This window comes from Vicugna pacos, chromosome 18 (genome assembly GCF_048564905.1).
Source record: "Vicugna pacos chromosome 18, VicPac4, whole genome shotgun sequence".
NCBI lineage: Eukaryota > Metazoa > Chordata > Mammalia > Artiodactyla > Camelidae > Vicugna > Vicugna pacos.
Genome location: NC_133004.1, coordinates 21,624,853 through 21,637,776, shown reverse-complemented (window position 1 = coordinate 21,637,776; position 12,924 = coordinate 21,624,853). Strand labels below are relative to the sequence as shown.

General features: G+C 46.6%; 1 protein-coding gene across 7 annotated transcripts in view; it reads right to left on the bottom strand.

The window, feature by feature from the left end:
• CLUAP1 (clusterin associated protein 1) overlaps positions 1 to 12,924 on the bottom strand; it is a 29,619-nt gene that overhangs the window by 542 nt on the left and 16,153 nt on the right. For 4 of the 7 annotated variants that reach the window (XM_072942561.1, XM_031686996.2, XM_015239300.3 and 1 more), the window contains exons 8-13: positions 12,176 to 12,317; positions 10,202 to 10,274; positions 9,293 to 9,370; positions 5,347 to 5,454; positions 3,213 to 3,268; positions 2,876 to 2,932 (exon numbers count right to left, since the gene is read on the bottom strand). In XM_072942561.1, coding sequence (XP_072798662.1) covers positions 2,876 to 2,932; positions 3,213 to 3,268; positions 5,347 to 5,454; positions 9,293 to 9,370; positions 10,202 to 10,274; positions 12,176 to 12,317 — 514 coding nt within the window. The remainder of the gene's footprint in view (positions 1 to 2,875; positions 2,933 to 3,212; positions 3,269 to 5,346; positions 5,455 to 9,292; positions 9,371 to 10,201; positions 10,275 to 12,175; positions 12,318 to 12,924) is intronic. The other 3 variants (XM_031686998.2, XM_015239303.3, XM_006204313.4) reach the window with 2 other exon arrangements.

The window sequence follows — 12,924 nt, the reverse complement described above, 5'->3', positions numbered from 1 at the left end:
GCACTGAAGCTCGCGGGATGCGGCTTTGCTCTTGGCAGCCCAGAGACCCATCAGTGGACAGCAAGGAGGGCAGGGGCTGAGACACAGGGGAGGGGGGCTTAGCTTGGCTTTTGCCAGACTAAGGGTGGAAAGCCACTCAGGAAATGGGCGTAAAAAGCAAAATAAAAGAAACACTCTCTCTTTCATCATCTAGATCAGGGTAACCAATTTGGCAGCTTTTAAAACTGCAAGTCCTGCATCCCAAGTGACCCAGGATGGCTGGCCACTCCACAGAGAGCGCTCCCACCAGCACACATCATGCTGCAACTTTCCTCTTCTTAAAAACACAAAACAGGGGGCGGGGGTAATAGCTTAGTGGTGGGGGCGTGTGCCTAGCATGCACGAGGTCCTGGATTCAATCCTCAATACTTCCATTAAATTAGTAAATAAACCTAATCACTCCCCCCAAAACAAACAAACAAAACAAAAAAACTCCACAAAATAAAAAACTCTAAAATGCAATCCCACCTTCCTCTCCAGCTACTCTGCCTTGTTCTTCTGTTGGCCTCACACAAAGTCCTTGAATGAGCTTTGAACTCATACCGTCCCTGCCTGTTCCCCTCTGCCTCCTAAGCACCCTCTGGTCAGGCAGGCACCCCGCCAGGTCCCCCAGGACAGAAACATTTAAGGACTCAAATCCTATGGGTAATTCTCCACTGTCCTGCCTGACCTCTGGCTGCACCAGAACAGGATGCTCCTTCTTGCTTGGAGGCCCCTCTTCTGTCCTCCAGGGCCACCTCCTTGCTGAGTCCTCCCCCGACCTCCGTAATACAGGGCCAGCTTTGGGCCTCTCTTCTTTCCTTTCTACTCTCCCCCGCCAAGCCATCACATCTACCGTGAATATGGATGGCTCCCCAAATTCTACCTCCAGCCCCAACCTGACCCTTCAACTCCACACCTGAACTTCAGCCGGCTTCCCCACACCAGCATGTGGGTGTCTAATGGGAAGCTCACACCTAGAATGTCCAACACCAGACTCCTGATCTGCTCTCCAAGCACCCCACCCCCCGGCTCTGCTCATGTCAGGAAGTGAAAACCATGCTTTCAGTCAATTAAACCACAACCCAGGCATTTCTAACACCCCGTGCACAATTAACAGAATCTGACAGTTCTTAACTTAGAAACATCCAGAATCTGACCATTTCTCAATGCTCTCTAGCTACCGCCTCAGGCTAAGCCACCGCCACCCTCACCTCTGAGCCAGACCCCTGCAAATGCTCCCCGTCTCGTCCTGTTCCCCTGGAATGCGGGGCAGATCTTAGCAACCCAGGCTCGAAATTCTCCAGCACCCTCCTGCTGCGCTCCCAGGGAACGCAAGCCCTCGTCACATCCTGCAAAGCTGTGCACGGACCCCACTGCTTCTGCCTCAGCTCACTCCAGTCCAGTCACGCTGCCGCCTCTGGTCCTCAAATGAAGGAGCCACATTCCCCAGGCCTTGACGCCCTTCCCCAGTACTACGACCCTCCTATCATTAGGGTCTCTGCCCAATGTCACCTCATCAGAGACCCTTCCCGACCCGTCAGAAGACATCAGTCTCCTCCCTCATCCCCATCACTTGTCCCCTGAACCTGCTTTGTTTTCCTTTGTACCACTATGACCCCTAATGGATCTGCTTGATGACTGTAAGAATGTAAGCCCCACGAAGACAGGGGCTTTGTTCTGGTCACTGCTGCCCTCCCCTAACCCTTGACGGTGCCTGGCACGTAACAGGCACTCAACAAGGACCTGTCAAGTGAATGAGTAGACAGGTGAAGGATGAGCTCCTCTCCCTGAGGGATGCGGGAAAACAGCCTCCTTGAAATAAACAAGTGACAACAGGCATAGAAAAGATTTGAAGCTCCAGATAAGGCATTCACCTAGGAAAGTGAAAGCTACACGAACGACCAAGCACATCGCAGGAGGCCAGACACTGCTCTCCAGGCACCACGAGTGCCCACACCAGACATGCCCTAATTTTGTCTCAGATGGGTAAGATGGACGGATAGAAACTATTTAGCCATCCATCCCCCGCTTTATTAAAAATTTTTTGAGGTGGTTTCTGTACCTCTATAGACTGTCTTCTCTGAATTCAGGGCCCTATCCTCTGTGCCTCTTGCCCAGCAAACCTGAGTGACCTCTCCCTCCTGTGAATATCTGTAACAGTATATACTGCTGTCCTTAGTAAATGGATCTTTTGTACAAGAACAACAGCTCATGCTCTGTCTGTGGGCAGCCACTTGTGCCACACTCCAGACATGTGTGGCATTCAGCCTGATGGGAGGTCTGTGACCTTCATCAGTCTAGTCACCCTCTACCTCTTGGGCCTCATGGCCCTACCAGGGACTCAACAAAGAAGGCAGATCCAGAGTGATAAATGGTGCAGCCCCAACAACCAGACCCTGGTGAGGACGCCTTTTTTCCCCAATCTGATTGGTTTCCCAGTCAGTTATCCACTCAAAGATGCTCAGTGTACCAGCCTGATGTCACAGCCTCTTGCCCGGCCTCTCTGAGGCTCTGGTCTCGGGAGGGCCTCCTTTTCATGTTCCCTCCCCAGGACAGAGCTCAAGAGAGGGCTGGTCTTGAACCCGGGCCCTCAGCAGCACCCCTTGTTTCCTAGGTTACAGCTCAAGGGCCTGAGGACCATCTTGTCTCTTGGCTCAGTGTTCATCCCTTCTCCTCAGGAGCACAGGGATCTTTAGGCAACCCCACTACTCACTGTGGAACCCATTCTGAGTGGCTCCTTGCCCGGGAGACAGGGCGTCACTCTCAGGGAAGCCCCTCTGCTGTCCCTGAGCGGCTCTCTCTCTCACACACACACACACACACACACACACACGGATGAGGTGAAAAAACCAACCTGCTTCTTGGAGCTGGAAGTCTTGCATTTACCTAAGAGAGCTGGTGCTGCTTCCATCTTTGGAAAGCAAGAATGGAAAGAACAATAAGGAAAAAAAAAAGTAGGGCAAGCATGTTCATTTGAAAAGAAAAGAAAAGAAATGAGCCATCAACAAGCAAAGACGAGTCCAGCTCCTCGGGAGGCCAAACTCTGCCACAAACCCAGTGACAGGCTGGGCTGAGAAGCAGCACCTGGCGCTAGGCTGGTGATGTGCGCCCGGCCCCCCGGCCAGCCTAGTCCGCGAGGCCGGCCCAGGCCCGGATACAACAGCACTGCCAGGGAGCGGGTGGGGACTCACGTCGTCGTCCAAGTCTCCACCTTGCATTGTGCCCACGACGCGCTTGCTGGGTCTTCCTGAGGAGAACAAAAGCGTGAAGAGATTATGAAATCCTGTAAAACAAGGCAGGAGAATGGCATTCACGATCTGCTTTCCTTCAGAGAAGTGGGAGAGAGAATCACGCTAAAAAGTGGACTTAAGTAGCATCCAACTAATCAGAACTGTCAAAAAAGGTCATCGATTTTCTGTATTTCACTCTGACAAAGAGGAAAAGGACAACCAGCTACAAGCACAAAACATAAATCAGAAAAATAAACATGCATCCTGTACGTGTTTTAGGGAGCATCACTGAACCCCATCACTAGTGTACATGCATGAACAGACGTGCTATCTGTTGAATAAAGGAATACATTTTCCCTTTATGGACCGATGCCGCTTGGACTTGGAGCTAGGCCTCAGCATCAAAAAGTAAAAAAAAAAAAAAAGTATCACACTAGCTCACCTTTCAAAACACCATCATTATCTAAGTGATTCCCCACCCCTCCTCTGCAAGGCAATGCTGTCTCGATGTGACTTCTGCCAAAAGTCAGGGGCCGTCCTTCCTGGATGGAGGCAGAGAGCTGCACCCACACCTGAAGACTGAGAAAGGGCCACTGTGATGCCAGGGCAAGGCCTCGGGAGAAAGGCCGTGAGGGCAGCTCGGAGGAGCTCACTCAGGGCAGGCCTGGAGAGGAGTACTGACAGTGGTTTACAGAAACTCTCCCCTGGTCAGATAAAATGCAGCTCCTGTGTTGTTTGAAGAACTGATTTATTGTCTTTAGAAGCGAACCCTGTGATCTTACTTCTGCAGTCTGAGGGGTCAGCAGGAGGACTGAGGAGCCCCAGTGCCCCATGAGGTTCTACTGAGCCAATCCCACACTTCTCAGAGCCTTGGCTCCCATCAATAGAACGGGAGTCATAACCTGTAGCATCCATTTATGTCATGAAGCTGCTAAAGATTAAAGGAAGAGAAAGGAAATCAGAGCATCTAATTATCCTATGAAAAAAAGAAATGCAATAAATAAAAGTAGCTGAGCCTAGATAAGAAAAAGCAGCTAACAAGAGAAGTTAATATAACATGATGAAGATGATTCACCACTTACAAGTATCAAGTACATAACAATGCAACTGTGCCCCCAAAATTAACAGGTGGTAGGTAAGAAATGTTTTAAAGGCAAATATAGGGTAATTTAGTAGTATGTATCAAAATAAAAATTTATATAACCTTTGACCTAAGAATTCCACTTTTAATGATGCAAGCTAAAGAATCACTTGTGCAGATATGCAGAAAGACATATGTATAAGGGAAAGCGTGGAAATACTTAAATAGCTATCAACATAGAATGCCCAAATAAATTATGGGTACAGCCATACTATGGGATATCATGAAGCTGTCAGAAAGAATGAAGCAGATTTATACTTTACTAACATGGGAAGAGTTTTGATATATATTTAATAATACTTTAAAAAGACAGGTGCAGAACCATACACAGTCTGGTCCCATTTAGGTTAAAAAGTGTTTCAGGTGACCATTGTGTCCATGTCTGATTGAATGTGTGCATGTGTGTGTGTTTGTGCACATGTACATGTGTGGAAAGGCAAGTTGGAGGGACACACCCTCAAGCCCCTGGCCATGACCCGTCTAGGGTGGGGGTGAGACACGAGCAAGAACCCAGGGGAGCACCCACATTTGCTCCACACATTTTATTGTTTGAATCTTTTGCAGCAAGAAAGTAGAAGTTAGAATAACATTAACAGCAGAGAGGCTTATGTCAGTTCCTTCTTTGTGCATTAATTCTCTGACCATAAGGGATGGAGCTGCTTTCAGAGCAGTCTGGACCCAAAAAGAGCGGAATCCAGCTCAGCGGCAGAGGCAGAGTGCTCCCGAGGTCTCTGTGAGAAACACCAAGCCATAAAGAACTCTGGCCATTCTTGGAACCACAGGTAAGAGTATTAGTAGCAAAGATGACTACTGAGCAGTTTAAGAGCCAAGCGCTGATAAACAACAAAGCAGCGTGCTTACAGGTCTCGACACCAAGCAGCCCCAACCCGATCGTAGCCGCTGTTCCCTGCAGCAGGGCACAGGGAGGAGGGCAGGCGAGAGCGGCCGTGGTACCTTGCATGAGCACCTCCATGGCAGTCCGCGGCTTGGACAGCTGTCTCTCCTCCAGTTCACTGTCGGGTTCATCGTCCTCCTGGATGTCAATGTCTGAGTCATCATTACCTGACGGGAACACAAGCAGGCAAAACAGAAGGGTGGCTCCATCACTGACTCTAAAACAGCTTCTGTCCAGTAAGGCTCTTGAGAAAAGCCACCTGGGCTGCTCAGCCTTTCTTTTGATGCTTTTGATTACACAAGGCTCTCGGGAGACCCAGTGAAGAGTTAATGCAGACGACGCAAGGCTAGCTCTTTCTAAACAACTCTCCAAAGTAAGAAAAAAGCGGGTCAATATTATCAGTTAGAAGCACTACATAAAACTGAAAAACTGCACAGCCAGCTGGCAAGGTAGCTGGAGGTTCTTGGTTAGTTGCGGGGAAAACCATTCTCTGTTCAGTCCTAGGCTGTGTTAGCAGAAGTCGAGCTCCTCGAGGATCACAGAAAGGAGGAAGGGGAGGAAGTGGAGTCCACTGGGAAGGCTGGCAACTTCCCCAAAACAGGGGGGAGATAAGGCCAGGAAGGGCCCGAGCGGGGCTGGCCTGGGAAACTCAGCTGCCTAGTAACAGGCAATGAAAATTGGGGCTCACAATACTCTTTACCAGAGAAAATTTATCACAAAGATAAAGAAGGGTCATTCTCAGTACAATGGCCTTTTGCATTAATTTCTTAAATTTGCCTCTGGAGTCGTGTGGGTTGAAAATTTCCCAGTGTAAACCTACAGAAGGAGAGTTTCCACAGCGGGGAGAAAAAGCTTTCACCGCCCTGCCTGACTTCTCTGTGCTCAGAGTGACAGCGGTTTTAGAAGGATGGGACTGAAGAATTTGCAGTTGCTGTTCTGATCGCTGACTCTTAAGACAGTCTGGAAGTTGAGTAATTGTTCATCTATGAACAGGCTCTGTCCAGCCCCTGCTGTAAGACAGAATGACAGGACAGCTGCACCTCGCTGGGCGCGGAGAAAGCTTTCTGGTTTCTTTAGCCGTGGATTGGAGCTGTGCCCCACAGCGCGAGGGGGCGACCCTGAAAGCTGGAGACAGTGTCAGTAAGAGCACCCTGCAAAGGCTTCCACACAATCGACCTGAAAACTGCCACCTTATAAAAGCTCTTCCCTTTCAGAGAGTGTGATGATGTATTAACACAAGCTAAGGACCGTACAATGAAATCACTATTCACATTAGTTCACTGTTTACTTCACCCAGGAAAACTATGACATTAAATCCTCGCCCCACGCAATATAAAGCGCATGATATCGCCGATTTTAAAGCCACATTAATCCAGGCACCTCAGACTCAGTACAATTTCTTTGGACAACACAAAGCAACAGACTGAGGAGTGAGCACGTAAACTAAAGTTAACACATCCTGATACTGAAACCACTGAGTTGTCAGTGACGCTGAAATCAATACAGCCAACAAGGGTGCTGGTATAATTCCAAAGGAAAAGCAGAAACTTTCCAAAAAACGATGCTGGGACAACTGGATAGCCACATGCAAAAGAACAAGGCTGGACCCCTACATCACATCATGTACAGAATTAACTGAAAATGGATCAGAGATCTAAATGCAAGAGTTAAAACTATAAACTCCTAGAAGAAAACAGGGGTAAATCTGGGTGATCTTGAATTCGGCATTTTCTTAAATATGACACTAAAAGCACAAGCAACAAAGGGAAAATAGACTGGACTTCATTAAAACTTGACATCATCAAGAAAGTGAAAAGACAGCCCAAAGAATGACAGAAAATATTTGCAAATCACAAATCACTTAAGGGTAGTATCTAGAATATATAAAGAGTATATAACTCAATAGAAAAAAGATAAATAGCCCAATTTAAAAATGTGCAAAGGGTTGTTCTCTCACCTTCCGAGATGGCCTGCACTCTGTGGAGTGTGTATCTGCCTTTACTTTAACCAACCCCCCCAACCTCGTGTACACCTCTCTAAATAAATCTACTTTTATTAAAAAAAAAAGTGCGAAGGACTTGATTAAATCTCTCCAAAGAAGATACACAACCAATAAGCAGATGAAAAGATGCTCCATTTCATCAGCTATCAGAGAAATTCACACCAAAACCACCTCACCACCCCACACCCATTTATATAGGAAGTTTCCATAATTTATGCAGAAGTTTCTTTGTAAGTTTTTCCTTTTAGATCAGCCCTGTCCAACAGAAACATAATGCCAGCCACAGATGCAATTTAAAATTTTCTAGTGACTACATTAAAATAAAAAGAAACAGGTGAATTAATTTCAATAATGTTTTATTTAAGCCAATCTATCTAAAATGTCGTTTCGATAAGCAACCAGTGTAAACAATTATTGAGTAATTTTACTTTTCTTTTATACTAAGTTTCCAAAATCTGGTGTATGGTCTCCACGAACCACACATCTCAATTTGGACAAGCCATCTTTCAAACGCTCAAAAACACGAGCCCGGGGCCAGGTACCCATGGGGCAGCTCTAGACCTGGAGCTCCCTGAGGGCCTCTTCCATCGCTGTGCTCTAGCACAACAGCTGACACACAGTAGGTACACAATGTGCATGGAATGCATGAACATCTGCTCTCTATGACACTATAAAAATGAGGTTACTCAGCAGCTTTCTAGAAACTCCTGGGTCGTTTTATAAATTCCCAGGATTCGTTAAGTTCCTAATGCTACAGTGCTTGAATCCTACAGAGGGTACAGTTACAAATTTACCACCAGCAATAAGGTTTAAAAGGATGGTGGGAAGATGCAGAGCTGCCCTTTGACCTTTCCCACAGGGCATCTCCAAAGAGTACTTCGCCTTTTCAATCGCTGGGGCCCCCAGGGCATTCTCTCATCTCTCATTACTCAAACTTTCTCCTCCTCCAAGCCCTCACTCCCAACCCCCAAAGCCAAACCTGTGATGACTTCACGTCCTGCTGATCAGAGCAGACAGTACCCATCGGACGTGAGCCCTGCAAGCACACAACCCACTTCCCAGCTCCTCTGACCTGCCTGCACTCAAGCCCTGAGTGTTCATACAGCTCCTCACTCAGCAAAACTCATCCCTCTCCCTGGGCTCGGGCTCCCAGCCTTTCTGGGACGCCCCTCATTTGGTATCTCCCTTCTCCCCAGCTCTACTGGTTTAGTCTTTGCTTAAATAGCATCTCCTCGCGAGGTCTACCCTGACTCCCAGTTAAAACTGCAATTCTATTACACCCTCCCCATGCCCTTCGAACTGCCCACTTTCTCCCCCATGGCACCTTTCACCTTCCACGAACAGCCTGCTTACTATTTGTCTCCTAGCATGTCGCTAGTATGTCACATCATTTAAGACAAAGAGCCCTGTCTGCTGTCCACTGACGTGTCCTTAGCGCCCAGAACAGACACTCAGTAATGCTCTGCTGGGTTGAATCAGCTGCCTGCACAGTGGTCTCAACAAGATGATCCCCCCCAGCTCTCAGATTTTGCTAATTCTTTCCCTGACTCATGTCTATGCACTATTAGATTTTTCTTTCAGAGAAGTCTTTCACAGATGGGAGAAAAATTCAGAAACTCTTCCTTTATATCTCTCCTCCCTGACCCCAGTGGTCTGGGCAATGTTCCCACATACGCAGAAAAGTGAAGACAGACAAGGCATCTTCAAATGCTTGGGATGAACAGAACTGAGAACGATCCTTCATAAAAATTTCCCAACTTCTTTGCTCACCGCAAGCTAATTAAGCACTATCCTTCATTAAGTTGATTTCAACTGGAAATTATTTTTCCGAACAAACTAAACCACATACATTCATAAGAATCTCTGTCCTTCGTGAGATCTCAAACCTACAGATCACAAAACAAAAGCCTGAGTTCGGAAGAAGAAAGCGAGATCAGTGGGAGAGGTCTTAATGCGCCGGTCCAAGGGCAGAGCAGGACGCAGCCAACCAGCCGGGCTCTTACCTGTGCCGGGCCTCTCAGAAGGGGATAAACTCCATGCAGGCTTATCACTTAGGGCTGCTTCGGGCTCTCCTGGCTGACCTGGAACCATAAAGGTGAGGGGCTGCTTTGGCTAGAGAGGCCCTTGGTATTTTCTAAACTTGCCCCTAGAGGACTTCCCAGCAGTCCCTACTCTCCTTCCAGAGTTTCCTGAGTGTCAGGAGAGAGGGGCCTAGAACGAGGGCAGCAGGAAGGAGGTACAAAGGGAAGAGACAGGGAGAGAGCACCCCTGAAGTGCCAGGTACACCACCCTCAAGCATGAGAGAAGGCACCATCATGAAAAAAGAGGAATAAGCAAGAGGAGTAGTTCTGTGAGACAGAGGGCTCAGTCCAGCACGAAGCCCAGCTCAGCTGCTGTTCCCGAGGCTGGCGTGACACCCTGGTGAAGTCCACGGATGAAGTGCGCTGACCAGTCACGGGGAACCTTCCTTCCCAGAATCTAGGCCTTACGTGTAGGTGACCCTACTTCTCTACAGGTGAGAGCCTTGATGAACGATTTGGGCTTATTGGGGGACATTTGATGGGTGTGTGTGGCACAGTATTATGATGCTTCTTGCCCTCAGTTTGCCCCCAAACAAGGAACCCTACAGACCTCCAAGACCAAATTTTCTTTTATAATTATGTATAATTCAAACTAATGGTGTTGTTTCAACAGGGGAAAACAGTATCTCCGTTGGCATGAAAACCAAATGTGTTTAAATGCTTTGTAACTTCAAACAGCCTCTCAAGCACTTAGGTGAATGAAAGTGGCACCTGATACAAAAATTGTGAAAAAATTGCCTTTTGGAAATAAATAAAATATCCATGGAAGTTTTCTAAGGCTAAAGACACTAACCCAGAGCAGGCACATCCGTCTGAAAGGCGTAAGCTTACTTTCAGTCTTGAGCAGCCGCTTCTCTTCCTCCTTGAGCTTGTTCTGCATCAGACGGAGAGTGTTTTCAGCTTCCTGTGGAGCAGGGAAAACAAGATCCAGAGGTGACCCTTTTTTGGACTGTTTTATTACTCTTTACCACATGAGTAAGTACTGCTAATCCTGACACAGAAGCAGAAGCTAACTCTGACACAGGCAGAGGGAACCTGGACACCTTCCTCAGCCATCACTCCAGCAGCCCTGTGCAAAGGAAGGTTCCTGGAAATGACACAGCTGGCCCAGGATGGGCCTGACCGGCGTCCAGACCCACGCTCCTCCCACTGCACCTCACTGGCTCTGAAGCAATCTGACGACACGAGATGCCCGTCATGCGTGCCTGTGTGGGATGTGGACAGGGGAACAGGTGCACCAACTATGGGACAGTACAGGCCTCCTGCTCTTAAAATAAAGCACTTTAATTATATCATTTTTTTTTGCTTTGCACAATTCTAGCCCTGAAAGATGCCAATGGCAGGACTGATTAAGTTAGGATAAGAGAAAGAAATACTAGCCCTAATTCCCAGAGGATTAAAGAAAGCTAACCCTTGGGTTAGGTTATGAAATGTGGACCTGATTACTGTCAAAAGAGAGGATGGGAGAGGAAATTGGCTTTTAAAAATATGTTGTTGTTCTAACATTAAAAAGGAAACATTATTTCATGCATGAAATATTTTGAGGGATCGGGAATGAGAAGCAGAGGGAATTGGCGTGAGGACAGAAGAAAACCAGAGTAGGTAGTTGTTGAGGGGAGGGTGGGCGGGAAGGGGACCCTCAGAAGGAGCTGGGGCTGCCCACTGCGTCCTGAGGCATTTTCTTCGATATGTCCTCTGACCCCAGGGGAGGCCTAGACAACAATACTAAATAGTCAGTTTATTCTCACTGGCTCTTTCCTGTTCCTTTCCAGACACCCAATGTTTAAAATGTCCTTAAACACACCAGTCCAGGACCTTGTTCCTCCAGGGCCTGCCTCTGCCATGTAGCAAGAGTGGCACCAGGTTCCTCGTCAAGATAAATGTGTCCAGACGAAGGTGTTAGTTACTCATAGCCAGCTCTCCTGGACAATAAAGTAGCATCACCTAGTTCAAATGTCCAGGTTTGTACGAAGGCCAGGATAACCTTTATACCAAACGCTGTCAAGGACAGTATGAGAAAGGGAGACTGCAGACCAATTTCACCATGAACATTGATTCCAAATGACTATTCTGGGTTAAGCAGAAATATCCCTCAGGTATAAGGGCAATTTAAAAAGTGATAGCAACTTGGTCCAACCTCCTCTGCTCTGCATTCCACATTTATCAGCTCATGCTAGGATCCGAAATACTCTTTCCTAAATGGTCTTACACATTGGGATGAGAGGCATGTGCAAGACAGCTAGTCAGGTTCTGGGGTTATACATATTTCCCACAACAATCAGTAAACTACAATTCCTCTTTATAAAGCAGTGCCTGAGAAGCCAGTTTGGATTACTCAATTAACCAGGCCTCGAAAATCTTTAAAAAGTGAACTGACCAAGCAAGTTTTTAGATCTGTCCTCCAGACCACACTTTACATAACTTGTGGGACTCAGTGCAAAACAAAATGTAGTTAAAATTTATTAAGAATTTCAAGATGGTGACAGCAGAGCACTAAAGCAAGCCCAGGCCCTTGTAAGCTTGGAGTCGGGTGCGGCTGCACACAGGTCACGTGCTGGCCCTGCCTATGGTCCTAAGTGACCAAACTCTGGTGATAAACGAATAGCAAAGATTTGACAGCCCCGGAGTCCAGGCCACACAACCAAAAAAGCAGAAGAATTATATAAGCAATCCTCGCCTGGTCAGGGAGAAAAGACATTCATCCACATTCTTTTCACAATGATACTTACAAACTGACGTGTCAACAAGTACAAAGTAACACGCGAGAAGGAACGGTCTGTACAGAAGAGCTGGCTCGGCACTTACCTCAAACCTCTCTTGCTCCATCCTATGATGGTCCTCGAGTTGTTGTTCCAGATAAGCCAGATTTCGAAATTTCTCCAGGTAAACGTCATACTGCTTTTGCAGCTCTTCCTCAACCTTCTCGTATTCATCCATAAAGGCTGGCCTAGAACAACAAAATGAAATTAAAATGGAAAGGTTAGTCAAATACACAAATATCCAGCTGTTTGAAACTGGTATTCAGAACTCCAGACTTCGTCCTGGTTTTCTATGGTAAGCCTTTAACTGGAGAAGGCGCTTCACTCTCGTGACTGCTTAAAGCTAATTTCCCCCTTTTGTCTTTCCTGCCCACAAAATGAAGATTAATTTTTTTTTAAATCAAAAAGTAAGATATGCTCTTTGTAAAAACTAGAAATAATCCTGGAAATATGACGAATGAAATCAAAATTACTTTACAATCCCATCGCTAGGTGTTAGCACTTAATATCTGACACACATCTTTTCCAGACTTTTCTATGCATACTTACGGGAATGCATTTTTTAAACAAACATTAAGTATAATAGTATAAATGAAGCCTTGCAGTCTTTTTTCTCATTCAATATAGCACAGATTTCGATACAGACTTAAAAAATAATCATACACCATACACATCTCTAAAAATCAATTAAAAAATAAAAGTCAATAAATTAAACATGCGCATTATCTTAGTTGGGCATAACAGTCTGCTAACTGGATGTTCTCAAATAAATCAATCCTCTAAAAAGGGAAATAT